Source organism: Tinamus guttatus, unplaced genomic scaffold, assembly GCF_059628265.1.
Source record: "Tinamus guttatus ecotype Peru unplaced genomic scaffold, ASM5962826v1 Tinamus_guttatus_pri_ptg000215l, whole genome shotgun sequence".
Classification (NCBI taxonomy): Eukaryota; Metazoa; Chordata; class Aves; order Tinamiformes; family Tinamidae; genus Tinamus; species Tinamus guttatus.
In genome coordinates this window covers 1,771,796-1,789,424 of record NW_028288749.1, presented here as the reverse complement: position 1 = coordinate 1,789,424, position 17,629 = coordinate 1,771,796, and the positions used below count along the sequence as shown (strand labels likewise).

Genomic DNA, 17,629 nt, shown 5'->3' with positions numbered 1-17,629 from the left:
GGGGAACAGCTGGGCGTAGTCAAGACTTATTTGTACAGGACACAACCATTTGGGCAGATCAGATGAAGGGCTCTTTCCAAACCAGAGTAGCAAAGCAAAAAAGTCAACTTCAAGTGCTAGATAAATTTAGATGACTTTTTTTTTTTTTGGGGGGGGGGGGGGCGGCATCAAAATGTAACTGAGGGTCCAGAGGCTTCAACACACGAAATCTGTTTCAGCAAGTCCCTCTCTGACCTGGTTTTGAAGGTTACCTCCATGTTTGCTCTGCTGTTATCTAAACTTTTTAAAGATTGCTTTGGCTCATAATTCTTATATCCAGCTATACTTGATGCAGACTCCCCCTCCACTCCCCTCTTTTTTCCCCTTCCTGTCTCAGGCCTGCTAGATCAAATCAGGCTGTAACTTGTTTTTAACTGTCCTTTATATGCTGATCAATGCGCAGCACCCCAGGTGCTTGTAGGCAGATACTGTCCTCAGCTCTGCCCAGATCTCCCCAAAAGCTCCCTGGGCCCAGAAGCAGATCCCGGCAAGAGGACAATTTCCACAGGTGCTGGAGGCTACTTATCAGGAGCTTCCCAGCCCCACCTGACTCACTGCACAGCCACCTGCACGGGGCTTTTGTCCTTCCTTGTACACAGACGTCACCAGCCACCTGAGGACTTGTGTGCCCTCCAATTACACACCCTCACTTATCTAACTTCACACCCCCAATGTTACTTGAGGGATTTCATCATTACCACTGCAAATGGCGTATTTAGTTTACATGCAACCCCAGGCCTTTTTTTTTTTTTTTTCTCTCTCCCCTCCTCCTCCGTCTTCCCTTATTCTTCACTCATTTCTTCCACATTTATAACCCTGTCTTTGGTTATTGGTCTTTACTGACCATAAATTCATACCATACATTACATAACCACAGATATAAAAACTGCTCCTCTGTCTGCCTCTCTTCTTTTTTTCTTTTTCTTTTTTTTCTCCTCTCCTGTGTTTCTGCTTTCTCAGTCTCCTTATCCCTTACTGCAACTGAAGGGCTCAGTGCAACTCAGTGCTCCAGTTGCAACTGCTGTCATACCCATATACCAACATACAACACTGTACAGCTATATTTAACTATATACACGCGGGTATTTCTAGCCGCTAGAGCCTCAACCTGCTCAGACGCTGTTACCCCTAAACCCACCCCCGTCGCACCGCCTCTCCGGGGGTGCCCGAGGGCAGCGTTGGGGCGGCCAGGGCGGCCGGGCCCCTGAAGGGGGCACGGAAGGGCCGGCGGGCGGGAGGAAGGGGCCCCACCGCTGCCGCCAGCGGGGCTGAGCCCAGAGCCCCGCGCGCACCGACCGCCATGACAGGCTCCCCCTGCCGCACCAGGCCCTCCTCTACGCGGGCCCCGGAAGAGGCGGGGCCTCTGCCTGCGCCGTTGATATGACGGCCCTCTCGCCCAATCAGAACACGACCCGCTCTCATTTACCCCTCCCGGCCCTTCCCCGTTTTCTCCCTGCGTGCTGCGCTGATTGGCCGCTGTGCTCCCCCGGAAGCGCGGGGCGCCTCTTCCGGCCGTTGCTAGGGCGATGGGGGCTGCGGTGGCTTCCGGGCGACGGCGGCGCCATGAGCACCATGTTCGCCGACACCCTCCTCATCGTCTTCATCTCCGTGTGCACCGCGCTGCTGGCCGAGGGTGGGCGCCGGGGCGGGGGGGCGGCCTCCGCCGCGTTACCGGGCGGCTTTTTAAACGCGGCGCTCCGCTTTCCCGGTTTATGTTTTCTTTAGCTTGCGCTGTTGTTTATTGTAACGCTTTACCGACCCAGTGACGCGGCACATGTTTGTTTCAGGTATAACTTGGGTGTTGGTTTACCGAACAGACAAATACAAGAGGCTAAAGGCAGAAGTGGAAAAGCAGAGTAAAAAATGTGAGTATCTTTCGGGTGTTTGGGTGTTTGTCGGCTCTTCTCTCTCATTATGTCGTGTTCTAGCAGGTGGTGGTTTGACTAGTGCCTGTGTTATGGTTAATTCCTGCTGTTTGAAAGGGATCCCTCCTTATGTTAAAGAGAATAAGGGATTTTTCTCAGCTTGGAGTGCTCTAGAGACTAGTTTTACAGGGTCTGGAAACTGGGTACCTTAAGGGACCTCTTTCTGTGTGTATTTTTTTTTCCTCTGTGGTAGTGGGAGGGTAAATGCTAAATCTTCCCTTGTTATTTAAGCAGCTGTCTCCTACTTGAGCACAGGAGGGAGTATGTGGAACCTGGGAGAGAGAGTTCATTATTGGCATCTCTTTTTGTCATTTTCTTCTGAGCATGAGTAGTCATTTTGTATACATTTTATGCATTAAAATGGGGGAAAGTGTAGTCATGTTTTCATCCCTGCTCCTAAATTAGGGGCTTTTGTCTGCACAGCAGTGTCAGAGGGAGGTCGTGTCTCCATTTGCCCCATGTTAGCTCCACTTGATGACAAAAACCTGTAGAGTAGAACTAGCCCCAGAATGGCAAGTGAGAGATGCAGCTGAAGCGCCACTGAAAATGAGTTCAGGTTGTTTTGTGGTTTATAGGCAAGTTGCACTTTGGCCATGCTCTTCATTTGTTAATTTGTTAATTAATGCATCTGAAACAGGAAAAAAACTGTGTGAATTCTCCCATGATAGTCCCAAGAATCCTTTGCAAAAACAAATGGACTGAGCAGGTATCTACTCATACTTAGTTTTATCATTCTCTTATTCCTCAGTCTTGTTGAGAATTACGATGTTGTCTGAGCCTGTTAGAAAGGTGCTAGAAAGTGTTTTGAGTTGAATGTGGTAGTAACCCTGCAAGGCCCAGGTGCAGCTGCAGCCGGAAGGGGGTATCTGGAAGTGTTGTTGTGTTTTGGATGTTCCTGCAGACTCGATCACTGACAGGTTCAGGTGCTGATACTTGTTATTTTTCCTGCACAAATGATACAGAATTAGAGCTGGGAAGTACCTCAGGGATGATTTAAGGCTCAGCAGTGCTACCTTTAGTATCCAGAGGAGACCTCTTGTTAGAGCTGGGAACAATAGACCAGAATTGTGTCAAAATGTTCTCCAATTGGGATCGGAGCTAGCGGCCCTGAGATTTAGGGGACCAGAGTTGAGATAGGCTGGTTAGAATTGGTAAGAAAGTTTTGGTTTAGGAAGATTGAGGAAGTATTTTGAGTGAGTTGTCATTTGTCAGTTCAGCGTTCCTGCTGAACAACCCTGTGTGGCTTTTCCCCTTGTGCTAGCCTGTGTGCCAGCCTGTCTGAGATGTGCCCCTTATGGAAGGAGTAGGAGTTAGCTCTGACTTGCAGATCGCCTGCATTTCACAAAGTCAGCACCACAAATCCTCATGTGACTTGGAAATCTGCCTGTTTCTGTTTTAGCTGTGCTGTGATATCACAGAGAAGTTGGTTTTGGTAGGGACCTCTGGAGGCCATCTGGAATAACCCCCCTGCCCCTCAGGCAGGGTGACCTAGAGCAGGTGGCCTATCAAGGCTAGAGTGCCTGTGCTGAGCTAGCAGTTCGTACAGGAGATGAGTCCCACTACTTGCCCTTCTCAGTGTGATTGTGAACCATCAGGAATCAAGAATATTTGGTAGAGTAGGTGTACAAATACTTTTTAGAATAAAACGGACAGTTAGGTGTTGGTAGTCTATTGCCGTACTTTATCATCCTCATTACTGTAGTATTCTTGGTATAAGTCTTAAATTAAAACCTGTCTTTTACTTTCTGGAAAAGATAACACTTCCTTCTGTCAGCAGAAGAACATTGACAGGTGAGCAGCCTAGTTACTCTATCACAGTACAAATTAACTCATTTCATTAGCTTTTTTTGGTGCAGTGTATGAGTGTCTGATTTAGAGTTTAGTAATTTGGAGCCTAAACTTTTACTTGAAAATCTGGGAAGTGTTTCAGTACTAATTAGCTGAAGAATGGAGAGGTTGTGGCCTACTGCTTGGACAGCATTTCCCTGGAGAATGGCTGCCTGTGAAAAAGGGATGTGAGGGAACACAGGCTTTTCTGTGCTTGGCTTCCCACCGAAAATAATCGGGAGCAGAGCTTGCCATAAAGCTCCCTTCATTACACTTGCTGAATCAAAAGTACTGTCTAATGCTAAGGACGGGTCAGCAAGGGTCACTTGAGCCAGCATGGTCCCAAGGCTGCTTAGTTAACAATATAACAGGTTTGTGACACAGTTTAAAATTAACCCTTTGGAATTATCCTAAATCATATCCTGATTTGGGAAAATAGTTTTGACTGTAACTGTTTGATTTGGTCTTGAGTTGTTTGTAATCTGCTGTTTTTGAATGTTCTTAGTCCTACCTGTTCTCCAAGGAATAAGATGTTTTCTTTGGTATTTGGGGTGGGCTGGCATCATGATGTAGAAATGATGAAATATCTTTGCACTTTGCAGTGGAAAAGAAGAAGGAAACGATAAGTGAATCAGCAGGCCGACAGCAGAAAAAGAAAATAGGTAAGATTGGAAGGACCTTCCAAGAATAAGGGAAGAGTTCAGAAATTTCTGGAAGTTTGTGTGTTCTTTCTTTTACAAAGCTACTTGTCTGAAGTGGCTCTTATCTTGATGACTGGAATGCAAACCCTTTTGCTTATTCTCAAGAGAACTGCCTCTGGATGGTTTCAGGCAAATTTAGAGAAGGGCAGCACCTCTGAGAGGAGCAATATTTCTTCTCCTAGTTGTTCTAGTTGCCTTTCTCCTTGATTTGGCTCTTTATATCTGTGACTATTTTTAGCTGCTGTTCTCAAAGCTCATTGCTGCTGTGCACTGGCAGCTTGAAATATCTGTGTGACTATGATTGTGATTTCAGGGCTAAGGGTGTTTGCCTGAATTAGCCTTTACTCTGCTTAGAGTTATTTCAACTGTAAGTTAGTTCAATTTTAAGTACTGATTTATATTTCCAATCTTTTTCTCTTTCATTGTCATATAGTTAAATAGTTCTAGATTGAGATAGCTCTTTAAATGCTAGACTGTGCAAAAACACGATGTGGTGCATTTTTAAGGGACTTTAGCTCTAGAAGGTTTTGTAATCTGCAGAAGTCTAAAGTATCAAACACAGTGAAGCCCAGTTAAATTATTGCAGAAATCCTTGCAGGAACATTTCTGAGAACTCCTGGGAGTTGATTTCCTCATTCCTCTGTAACGCCAGGTAGCTGAATTAGTCATTTGATTTGTGCGAGGCCTGTGGATAATTATAAACATTTCTGCAAACAGCTCTTCCTAGGTATAAAATCTGTTATCACTGGACTCCTGAAGGGACAGGAACCCAAACTATTTTTGCGAATTCTCAGTTCCCAAGGTTGAATTGTCCATGAGATGGCTGTTTAGTCCAAACACAAATGAAATATTCTCTTCTAAAAACAGGAGTTGGATAGTGCCCTGAAAAAAAAAAAAACACGCTGCCACTCATTGAAAAGTGACCATATGTAACAGCAAAATGTAACAAGATTAAAAAGTGGCTTATCCAATAAGTATTTTATTTGTGCTTGGACTAAACTAATAAACAATAGAATCTGAGGAATTCAGATGATCAACTGATTTTTTTATGCTGAAGTAATTCTGTTTTGCAAATGAAAAACAAAGCACAAAGAACAAAACTTTGTAAATGACCAGCAATTGTTTGTGTTACTTGCTGGCCATGCTTAAGATATTCGGACTGTTTTTTGGATTTGTTGCTTTTAATTTTTTTATGCGAGTGCTACATCACCTTAGCGTCTTGTTTTCAGGCAGAGCTGAATGCTTAGTTATTCTGAAAAATTAGGCTCTAAATGTCAAGCTGGACAGACAGAAAATGACTCACAGCTTTTAAGCGCTTTTGAGAGCTCTGGTCTCAGTGACACTGAATAACAAATCATTCTGCAGAATGTATCATCGTTGTAACATCAAGATGACTTGTATTCTTGTATTGGAGTTCCCTTAAACTGTATTCTTCTAGTTCACATAAAATGAATCCAGACTTTTCTGTAAAGTCAGTCATGGAGCAGAGATGCCTCAGTTACCATCTGTCCTGTGTGCAGAGCAAGGCAGGAGGTGTGGGTATGTTATTGCTGGGTCATGAAAGGAATGAATCATGCAAATGCACAAGGAGGTAAGATGAGAGTTGCATGGACAACTTTAACTTATTTCCTAGTTATCAAACTTTTTTTAATTTAAAAATGATCCAACTCCAATGCTATTGTGCCCTGACAGGCATTAGCAGTGCACAGCCTTCTGTTGTATGAGCTTAGGGATTTTTTTTTTAAATCTTGTAACTTTGCTATTGTTCCCTTCCATGGGCTCCTAGAAGGAAAGATGGTGACATTCTGAATATCTCACACAAATACTTGATAGACAACAAAAAATAAAACTGACAGCAATAATATTGCTGTATCTTCTTGGTTTGTCTTCCAGTCAGCAGAAATAAGAGTTAAGCTTTCAGGATGCTGCTTGCTGATGACCTATCCAGTACTTTTCTACCCAGCTCCATAGTATTGTGCTAAAATGCTGGTTATGTATGAGTTGTGCAGGATTAGTCCATTTGGAGAAAATGGTCGGGCTGCTGGGGCCTGTTTGTTCTGAGTATGTAGAAATGTGTGCAGAACAGGTCACATATATTGGGGATCTGGACTGTATTCCTTTTATCCCTGTGTAACCTTTAGTCCATCTCAGTAAAAGGCTAGTTATGTAGCAGAGGGGAAAAAACAAATATTTGTGCCAAATGTGTGATTCCTGAGGAGCTGGCCTGTACTTGCTGAAATGTCCCAGAACAAAATTCTTCACCTTGGTCAGGAAGCAGGTGTCTGGAAAATTCCTGCCTTGGATGGTTTGTGGTTGAGCAGTTGGAATTAGCAACACGGACTCCAAGAAATTGGATATAGGCATTGCTGGTGCGTTGCCTCACATACTCTATGGGGCCCTGCGTTTTGTATCTTTTAACTGGGATTTGAGGGGAAAAAAAAGTTGGCCTTCTGTGCCATGGGTGTCTTGTATTGGTACTTCAGTAGAGATCGAATGCACAACTGATGGTGTCTGACAGCTGTCTTGTGTGTCCCCCTGTTTTTGCTTGCTATTTCTTGGATATTTCTTCATCTACATCCTTACTCCAGTTAGGAGTTCCCTAAAAGCTTTACCTGCCCCTCTTGATCCTGAATCTGAAAAGTGCAGTGGAGAGTTGGCCTGGGGACATAGGACAAAATGGTAGATAACACTTCAGCCTGGAGCAACTGCCTTAGGAGGGGCACAGGTGCCTTTGCCAGTACCTCTGACAACTGGGCATTTTGGAGTTTGTGGTGACTTAACAAGAGATTAACTTCAAAAGAAGTATTTAAAAGTATTTCTTAAAGCATAATAGTACATGCTTCACGTTAAATTCATGTAGTGTTAATGCAAAATCTCTTTGGAGAGCTCTTCAGGTGTGATGAGGCTCCAAGATCCTCTCCTAAGAACAGTAGGATGTTAGACTTGAAGTGCAACTCCTGGCTCCGTGTGCCGTTTTGATGTCCCTTCTGAAACTCCCCAGATGAAATCCTGGTTCACGCAGCATACTTGCAGGGTGAGCCTGGTGTGCAGCTAACTCGAACCACACTCCTTTGGAAGTGGGGTATGCAGACACTGTCTTTGTTTTGCTGGCCACATTACTCATGCTGTGGTGTTGGTTAGTTGACTTGGAAGTTTGACATTCTGTGAATTTCTCCCAGAAGTGCTGAATGTGTGATTCTAGCTGCCTCTTTTGTGCCCACATTGCTGCAGGAGCAGTTAGCTATATGCACTTTTGCACTTACTCTCTGGCATGAAGAACTGTAGTTGATTTTGGAAGTGTTGCTGGTTTGAAGAGCCAAGAAGGTTAAGTTTTCCTGGAAATGAAAACACTGTGGTTTCTAAGTTGATACCACTATTGCTAACTGTTGTATTTTGCTTTCCAGAGAGACAAGAGGAGAAGCTGAAAAATAACAACAGAGACTTGTCAATGGTAAGGAAATTAAAGTCTATTCCTGACTGCTGAAGGTTTCAAACAGCAGCTTTCCAACAGAAAGGCTTTGCTCACTTAGCAGAGAGCAATTCCTCCTCCTGACGGCTCTTTGAATTATCTCTAGTAGTTGTGGATTTGATAGATGCAGATGCACAGAGTTTTCTAGCAATTATCATTTCATCTAATCCCCAGCCTGAGTTATTTTCATTTTAATAAGCCTCCATTATGTCTAAGTAGAATTAGTTCCATCTATGTAATGAGCCTCCTTGGTTTTGTTATTTTTCTCCAGTTCTTCCATATGATAATTGTATGGACTTAGCAAAGAAACAGCCTGTGCTAAGGACAATTTTTGAGCACTTGGATCTTATGTGAAGCAACACCTCACACTAATGATCTGCACTGGCTACTCCTGCATCTGTTTTTTGACCAGACTTCTCTGAGTTCTCTGCTCTCTTCCCATGCAATCTCTCTGGCCTTCTGAGTTGCCTGTTTTCCTTCTAGGTTACAGAGATGCTGTACAAGGCCTGTCCTTGAGGACATGAGCTCCTTTAGGACATGAGCACATCCCTCTGCATAGGCCTGTTGCTTGAGTTGCTCTTACCATTTTGCTTGCAGGTTCGGATGAAATCCATGTTTGCCATTGGCTTCTGCTTCACTGCATTGATGGGAATGTTTAACTCTATGTAAGTATCAATTTTCTGATTTCTTTTAAGCTCTCATGAGAGTATATTCTTCCTTTCTTCTCTATCGGTTGAAGTCTTAGTGAGGATGTGGTCAATCAAATAATTTTTAAGTGGTCTGTGTAAAATGGATCAATATTTCCTATGAAGATGCAGTTGTTTGATGACAGCATGATGCTGTCCTGCTTGAGAGGAAGCGCTGGATCCTGGAGCTCTTGAATGCACTCTACATGCCACTTACACAGTATCCCAGTGTTTAATATCTGGGTAGTCTACTTATCCTGTAAACAGGAGTTGTCATCTTCCCATTCTTGGATGGCAAAGGTTTTGGCTTTTCTGCTGGCAGCTCCAAGACAGTTAACTCTTACTGTAGAGCAGTGTGCGGGTAAATTGGGCGTGATGTGATAGCATAACTGCCTCTGTGTGGGCTCTTATTTAGTGAGACTTCAGCATCAGCCTTCTATGGAAAGCTGTGCAGCTAAGCAGAGGAATGTAGCACTGAAGGACTGTAAATCTGGGGTACAATCTTTGGTTATGGTTGTCTCATTTAACTGCAGTTCTGAGAGGGGGTGGTGATGCGTTTTCAGTCATGTGTCAGGGTGGCACCATGGCTTGTAGAGCTGCACCTTCAATGTGTATTAACCTTAAAATTCACCTTTTTTGTTCTTGGACAAATTCACTCTCCTAGGGGATAAAAGGAGCAGGCATACATGTATGATGCAGGCACTCACCTGCTCTGTGACTGGGCACCTTCCCTGGGCCACATGCTCAGGAGACAACAGTCAAAATGGTAATTACTGTAATTGGCTTGATTTCTTACAATGTAGGTAATAGGCTGTGGGGTGGACCATACTGAAAGGACACATGAGTATCAAAAAGGCAGGTTTAAACCCAAAAAGCAGAATGACAAATGAAGATGGGCAGCCGATTGACTCTTGTGGCTAACAAGGCCCTCTGGGGCAGGGAAATCTGTAGTGAGGTGGTGGTGTGGTGGGGATGAGTCCAAGAAGATGCACTTCCTCGTGGGAAGGAGATAAGTTTTTGTCAGAAATGTCTTAATACAATCAGTTCCGAACCCCTGTTGTATTCCTTTCCTGACCTACACATTCCAGTACTTCCTGATAACTGTGAAAACCTGCTGGAAGGAAAAGCAGGTACCTGAGGGTGCTACTGCTGGAATACTTGTCATTCTCACAGCAGGAATAACGTAGAATTTGAAACCGCTGGGGGATGTTACAGGGAGATAAACATCCGTTCCTAGGTCTCCTGCCAAACTGCCTGTGAGATATAAACAAAGTTGGTGTGTGTTTGAGCTTGAGCTGTGTGAATGCAGCTCCACAGGAAAGAGTGCTCATTTAGGATTGCTTGAAACAAGAAACACCTGTTAAAATCGGTGCTTGATGAGAAAATAACCTCCTAATGTGCACACGCTGATGAGGCAGCGTGCATGCTTTACTTCAAAAGGCTGGGTGGACTGTCTGTGTTTGGAGGAATCTTTGCAAGCTGGCCAGAATTCACACTTTGCCTGTTGGACTGGAATGCAGAGCTGGACACGCTCCAGGAGCAGGATGAGGAGCTTGGAGCAGTCAGCCGCATCCTGCTTCTGCACTGCCTGCTTCAAAGCTAAGGCTCTTGGTATTAAAAAGCATTCTGAGTGATTATCATATGCATCATTCTTGTGCTGAGAAATACAGTTGCTCTGTGAAAGAAAAACATTTGGTTCATGCTCTGCTTAAAGCAACGAGTTCATCTTGCAGTGACTGCATTAGAGCACAGTGATAGTCTTCCATCTTTTAGTTAAGTGTTGACTATGTTCTGGGGAGCAATCTCCTGCTTTTGCCATTTACTTGCACTTTAAAAGCCAAAGCACCAACCAAGTTTGTCCAACTGACCACTTGCAAATCACTGAAATGCCTTGTCTCTTTCCTGGGGAAAAGCTGTTGCAGAGAAGCCTTATTTAATCTTCAGATGAGGGCGTGATGTGGGGTAGAGGCCTCTGTGAGTGGGAAGACTTGGTGGTCTTAGTGTAGTGTATGTAGAGGTGGGGGAACTCAGGATGGCTTTTCCAGCCTTATATGTGATCTTGTCTACTCTAATGGTCTGTGAGTACTCACTGGTTTATTCTAAAGCCAAGGACTCTGCTGCTGTTCCCAGTTGTGATCCAGCTCTTTCTTTTCTAGATTTGATGGCCGAGTGGTGGCGAAGCTTCCTTTTATCCCCCTCTCGTACATTCAGGGCTTATCACACCGCAACCTTCTGGGTGAGGATTACACCGACTGCTCCTTCATCTTCCTCTACATTCTCTGCACAATGTCCATCAGACAGGTGAGTGCAGTCTCCTGCATGCCTGAATCGGGGAAAACATCTCACCACCCATAAAGAAGAGTCACTTACTGCTCACCAGTTTTGCATGTGTTGATCTGCTTGTGACTTCCATATGTGCCTTCATTCCTAGGCTTCATATTCAAAGCAATTATGGGCTGGGAATCTTTCAAACATCCACTATGCTGAGATATGTGGGAGACTTGACTAGAGACTTGACCACTGGAAGGCAATATAAGTACTACTTCCTAATTAAGACTTCTACAGTACTGAGAAGAGAAATATTGCATCTGGGGAAATCTTCCTCACTGCAGAGGCTCAGTCAGTCCATAAATTTGTTAGAGAAGCAGGGAAAGAGTTAAATTTGTGCGTTAGCTTTTGTCCTTCTGTTTTTTGCTGACAACCTGAGTTTCCTGTCGTAACAGCTTTATGTTTGAGCCTCTGTTTGAGGAATGCACCTCAAAGAGGGGTTGGTGTGATAATCCAATAGTAGGTCACCCATAACTGTCCAGTAAATCTGGCTAGTCCCATCTTTTGCAGAAAAGCAGCGTCTTCCAGGATAAGGTGTTGTGTGGTCAGGTAGAGGCTGTGTTACCCAGCTGGATGATGCTTGTGTTTAGCAGTGGTGATGTGTTGAGGTCAGGATTTAACTGACAAAGTCAGTTGGTGAGGACAAGTGGGTATTGTCGGGGGGGGGGGGGTAGCAGTTTGCCATGTTTCCCTAGGGAGTGCTGGGGAGAAGTTAATAGACTTTGGGGGGTTGGATGGATGCTGGTGCAATTAGCTTCAAATTATCTGTCCCTCTATTTCCCCTTTCTTTGATTCACTTCCTGAATTCTTGCTGCTTTTCTCCTTGCCAGACCTGTTGCTTTTCCTTAGGAAGTGCCAAGAGGCTTAAAGGCATAAGGCAGAGCAGCAAAGCAAAGTGGCATGTTATGCCAGCTGCTGCCAGAAGCTTGAGTGAGCTTGAGGAAGCAGCTGAATAATAGAAAGTTAGCTCCTGTAGTCACAAAGTGCATGCTAATGCATCAAATTCTCCACAATGGGTGCTTAAGTTGAAATGCATCTGTCTGGTCCTGTGCGAAAGTGAGTAATGGATCTCTGAAGGTCATCTGGTCCATCACCTCCTGCTCAAAGCAGGGCCAGGTGCAGACAGGCAAAGACCAGGGGCTTCCTTGTTGTATTCTCTCCAAAACAAATCCCATTTCACTTGTCAGTAAGTGGGAAAGTGAATGCTGCTTTGAAAGAAATGAAGCATTTTCAACTGCTTGGATGACCTCCCTGACTTCCTGGGGTGCTGCTCCTTCAGGCAATCTTGTGTGCTTCTGTTCTGTTACTCATCTGTAATGTGGAAAATCCCTTCCTTTCAGTGCTACAAGTTCTTATGTGAAACCAGAGCACTGCCTGCAAGGTTTTTCTGCACTAGTTGGGTTGACTGGAGAACTCCATTGCTGAAAAAATCCCTTGGACTTTTTTCTCCAAAAATACAAATCTTGTGGTTAATTCTAGTCCTGGGCATTTCCTGCTGTTGTCTCTTGAGATGAGTAGGCAGATGAACTGAGTGGTGGAGTATTCTGCTTTTGGAGACAAACACTCTGCTTTTGAAGAGGAATGGGATTTCAAGAGAAATTCTGGCAAGTAATTGCAGAAGAGTTCCTGCTAATGGCCCCGTGGGGAGGTGTGTGTAGTGGGGGCATTAGCCAATTTACTGCTTTGGAGAAAGGTGTTTCTGCTCTGAGAATTTGTGGGTTGTAGTCTTAACAGGGCTTCTTTATTTACACAATTATGGTTAATTCTACTTGCACTTCAGCTAGATAGCTCCAAGTTTTGTTATCTTGCCTGTGGAGTGAAGGGCAAACACCAGCTATGTTAGTTTGTGCAGGAGCTGGGAACAGAAGCTGTGCCTGCTGGCATCTTGCTACTGGTTATATTACTCTTTGAAGGAACTTTGCATAACAGTGTTGGGAAAAGGGCTTTGAGGAGGTGTGAGAGGTCAGTGGAGAAGGGCAGAAAGCAATTATGGGCTTAAATGCTGCCAAAAATTTGCTTCCAATGCTGTGACCATGGAGGTGAAAGCTTCATGACCCTTTGAGTCCCACTGCGTGTCAAAGGGGAAATCTTGCCAAAATTCTCTTCAAAAGAGCTCTTGGTCCCACGGAGAGGAGCTTATGTGGGAATGAGTGTCTTGTTTACTGGTGGCAGAGAGAGGAACAGAGGTGTAGGAGAAGCCAGACAACAGGGTTGCAAGTGAGTTAGAGACTATAACGCTCTCAAGCTTCTCTTGAACCAGGAGGCCCTGAAGGCAGGACAAGACATTCTGACGGGGCTTACATGGAGAGCAACTCTTGTGTATGTGAAAGACCAGCAGTCCTGGGGGAGATTCAGGGGAGTATGTAAGGATGGGGAGAAGCCAACTGGCTGGTAATTAAACTGACATTAATGAGATGAGCAGTAGCAGCATCAGGAAGCCTCTTCATGTGGGGCCTCAGGCACGTGGGGGTAATAAACTTTTCAAACACGGACTGGAAAGTTTGTTGCCTGTGACCTGGCCAGCATCTCCTGAAATAGTAAAACTGTAGTGAGTAACTTCCTTTGTGCTGTTCCCAACTCTCCCTGGCACGTAAATCCTGTCCCCTAGTTCCTCCTGCCTTCCTGTTTGGAGGGAGGAGGGCTGCTGGGAGAGGCCTTCCAGGGGTCCTTGAGCTGTTGGGATTTGTATGGGAAAGTCTGTTGCTGGGTGTGAGGCACCATGTCAGGGTTGCATCCTCTGTACTCTGCTCCCAGCCGGCACCTGTGGAGAGGAGTTTGCTGCTGTTCCTCAGGCGTCTGCTGGTCTTCCCGTCCTTTCCACACAAACCTGCACTGTAGATGATGTCCCTCCTCTCTGAAATGTGTTCCTAGTGGGAAAAGAAGCCTAGTACTTATCCTTACTGCCTGGAGTGTGCTTCCCCTCACAGCCTGATCTTGGAGCAGGGAACCACTCATTGCTTTGTCTCTGAGGCCGTTTTGAGTTTGAAGGCAGAAGCAGCTCCCATCCTGCCTGTGATCATTTAGTGGTTCGGAAGACCTCAGATGAGCAATTTGTATGCTTAGGTTTTGTCATCTTCTCTCTGCTCCTGGAGGTTACAGGTCTGTGTGTTGGAAGCATCTCAGTGTAAAGCAGGGCATGGCACAGGGGCTTTCTGCTAGGTGCTGCCCCTTCCCAGCTGTGTGCACAGAGGGATTGCTGTCCACAAAACAGTCCCTGCAGCTAATGCACGAGGCTAGCTGCTCTCCCTAGCCAAGAGAGGACAGTGTGGAAGGAGAATGCTGACGAGGGTGGCTTGAATCCATTTGGACCGTCATCCCTCACAAGCTGGTAGAGTAGGATTGCTTACAGGACTGGGCAGGATGCAGTGCATGCTCTTTGATCCCACTGCTGCTCTGCTAGGATCTCTGCTCTAATTTTGTGCTCACTCCTGTGTGGTAGGATCCCAGTCCTGCTGGCTGTGATCTGCAGCACCCTCTGCTGCTGAATCCATGCATGGGCCACTCGCTTTCTCCTTTCTGTCCTTTTTTGGCTAAACTTTGAGAAGGGGAACCACACGAGGGAGCCTTCCACTGTAAAATGCTATCCTTTATACGTTCACTTACCACTGCCTGTGCTGACTTGTGCAGGCCACAGATGTAACTGCTATGAACACATGCTCAAAATGACTTTGTAGGGTTCAATTTTGGTCTGTCAATTTTTGTCTGTCTTGAAGAGCAGTACCACACAAATGTAGCTGGACTCTTTTCACTGCCTGTTTAGGGCTGGAAATGGTTGAGCTGTATCTGTGTGGTGCAGCCCCTGATTTAAGTCTGGCTCCTTCCAGGCAAGCCTTAAATGCATCTTCCCTGCCTGTGTAGGACCACTGAGGCACAACATGGTGCTGCCATGCAGACCAGGGGGTGGCTGGAGCCTTCAGGGTGGGCTAAAAACTTCCTTTCTGTAGTCTGTGCCCAAAATGATTTTTTTTTTTTCCATGGAGGTTTGAAGAGATCCATGCACACCCCTTTTGGGCAGTCAGGGCTCAGCTGCTGATGAGGAGCATGGTCATTTTCCTCTGCATCAGACTTCCATCTCTGGCCAGAACTACATAAGTAGCATTGAGAGCACTAGTTATTTGCAGTGAAGGATGCAACCAAAAGAATGGTTTGCTCTTTTCATAGATACTGTTGCAAATTTTAAAAGGAGTTTCACAAGCCTCATAAATGCTTTGAATTTTAAAATATTCTGCTGTGAGATTTATGGTTAATTCCTTAACTGTGCTACTTCCTTTTTTTTGTCACTTAGTACTGAAACATCCTGCTCAGGTTGTGACTCCTCTAACATATGAGAATGCAGGGGAGGTCATTTAAATAGTCATTTTTGTTTTGCTGCATATGCCTGTGCTGCACGTCTCTTGTAATACTGTTTATATCCTTAGCACTTGTTAATTGTGTCTAAACTTCCGGCTTGAATTTGGCACTTTCTGACCCAATTTCAGACTGCATTATGCGAGAGCCTTCCTTGTTGGTTTGCAGAGCCTCAGACTAATGGTGGTTTCTGGAGCTTGTGGAACCTGAAAGCTGCTTTGTTGGAGCCTGCAAACAGATGTTGGGGGCCTGCTCCTGTATGTGCATTGCAGCTGAATTGCAGAGTTAGCTGCTGTAGGTGGATTCAAACCAGTTTGTGACAAGACTAGTCTATCTCCTAACCAGCTGCCTCTTGCGCAGCAGGAGGTAGAAGAGGATCAGATCTCCATCTTCAGCTGAAATGTTAATTTACCTGCAAGAAGTTTTTGGGGTTTTTTTTTTTGGGGGGGGGGGGGGAAGCTGGAGGAGAAGGGGCCCTGCTTTATTTGTAGCCATTATAGATAGTGGTTTGGCTCTGTAGTTTTGTTTTTTCCTTCTCTGGGAAGAGCCCCACCGTGTATTAGGCACACGGATAAGGCTTAGTATCTGTTGAAGATAGTGGGAAAACTGCGTTTGTAGGCAGAATGGGAATTTCTTCTCTTTTGGCTCATTTGTCATGGCATGACATTGTCCTGCTGTTTTGTCCTTGTTTTTTGCAGAACATCCAGAAGATGCTTGGCCTTGCTCCTTCCCGGGCTGCCACTAAGCAAGCAGGGGGCTTCCTTGGCCCGCCACCCCAGGCGGGGAAGTTCTCCTAAAGCCGTGGCCACAACCTCCAGCACGGCTGACAGCTGCACCAGACTATCTTCAGGGAAGAGCAAGATTGGATTCTACAGGAGGCTTCTCATTCAAAAAAGGCCTTTGGAGCATTGGCCACAGTTTTGGGCATGTCTTGCATATGGAGTATTGTGCCAGCAGCTGTTTGCTCATCCACACAGTTCTCAGAAGATAACTTGCCCTTTTGTTTCTGGTATATCTGAGAAATAAATGGTATGGGCATGTTGATTTAGATGTCTGTTAATTGTGCCACCAGTAGAACTATCTTGATTTAAGAGAGGGCACAGTTGATTTAGTTTGTGTTGTGGAAGTCAACTTGGTAAGAATATAAAACTGCAAAGTAGGCAATTTAGAAATTCAGAGAAATACTGTGACTTGACCCTTTTGTCATAGCTGCACTGGCTAGAGCCCTGGGCCTTATGGAGCTAGGCAAGTAGGTGTCATTACTTTTATAAAACTTCCAGTGTTGAGGATGAAGCTTTTTGTTGGCTCAGGTAACCTTGCTGTCCTTGGATGTTATGAGGGTCTGGATGTGCTGTCATCCTATATTTTTTGGCAAAGTATAACTCACTGAGGTTTCTGTGGCATTAAACTGCTTCCATTTAAGTTGCTTAGACACACAAAGGTATTTCTAGGAAGCTCGCTGTGTAGTGTTCTGTTTTTTCAAATAACTACCTGTTCGATTTTATTGGGCAGACCCCTCTCCTTTGAAAGGGGAGAATAAATCTTGCTGCCACACTGAAGTTGGGCTGGCAGTAGTTCTAGAGCTTTGCAGTGGGCATAGGGACTGTTGCTTTCCCACTTCCGTGACCACAAATTTATAACCTGGTACCTCTTTCTAGGAGTGTTTAACTAAATGCATGGCAAGGGAATAAATCTGAACAATCCTTTGGCAGTGTAGTGCATGCGCATTTCTGTCCCAAGTACTGAATACTGGGGTAATACTCAATATTAAGCATGGGGCACTGACAGGTGTACTTAAAGATAAATCATCTGTGGGTGCTACACCTTGAGGCTGCATTATACACTTAAAAATGGGTATCAGGTTAAGGAATGTGTAGGTTGTACCCTGATGTACCTAGCATGAGAAGGTTAGGCTCTAAGGCTGCATTTTTGACATTCCATCTTGTCTGGTGTGGCTAAACTCCCACAAGGAGCAACCCTGGTGCTGCAATTGCTGTTTGCCTTGGTAGGTGCTGCTGGCTCAAAGAGCTGGTCCCATGGCAAAGCTAGCTAGCCAGAAACACTCCAGCTTCTTTCTTCTATGGATTCACTTTGATGAATTAGTTTATTTTGCAGCATATAGCTGTCAGATTCAACAGGATGGGTGAGGAACTGTAGCAGCCAAATCTGATTAGGAGTGATGTCAAACTGCCCCTTCATGAATTGGGAAATGGGTCCTATGGTAAACTTGCCTGATGCTGTCACACAGACCCTGCCCTCAGCAAATCTGCTGTGTATTCTGAAAGGCACCTATTGCACCACACTTCT

At 45.0% G+C, this 17,629-nt stretch overlaps 1 protein-coding gene across 1 annotated transcript; it reads left to right on the top strand.

Annotated features, from left to right (window-relative positions):
• The first annotated feature begins 1,590 nt into the window (after window positions 1-1,590).
• On the top strand, window positions 1,591-16,366 carry TMCO1 (transmembrane and coiled-coil domains 1). Its single transcript, XM_010225991.2, has 7 exons — window positions 1,591-1,672; window positions 1,827-1,904; window positions 4,394-4,453; window positions 7,897-7,943; window positions 8,559-8,626; window positions 10,804-10,948; window positions 16,021-16,366. The coding sequence occupies exons 1-7, from the start codon at window positions 1,603-1,605 to the stop codon at window positions 16,117-16,119; spliced, it is 567 nt and encodes a 188-aa protein (XP_010224293.1). The 5' UTR covers window positions 1,591-1,602; the 3' UTR covers window positions 16,120-16,366.
• Window positions 16,367-17,629: the final 1,263 nt, after the last annotated feature.

What these genes read in the sequence shown, in the direction of transcription:
- TMCO1 (XM_010225991.2), top strand. Translation starts at nt 1,603, where the DNA reads ATGAGCACCATGTTCGCCGACACCCTCCTCATCGTCTTCATCTCCGTG. An exon ending in CACCGCGCTGCTGGCCGAGG is followed by an intron (nt 1,673 to 1,826) that starts GTGGGCGCCGGG and finishes TGTTTGTTTCAG; the next exon opens with GTATAACTTGGGTGTTGGTT. An exon ending in ACAACAGAGACTTGTCAATG is followed by an intron (nt 7,944 to 8,558) that starts GTAAGGAAATTA and finishes TTTTGCTTGCAG; the next exon opens with GTTCGGATGAAATCCATGTT.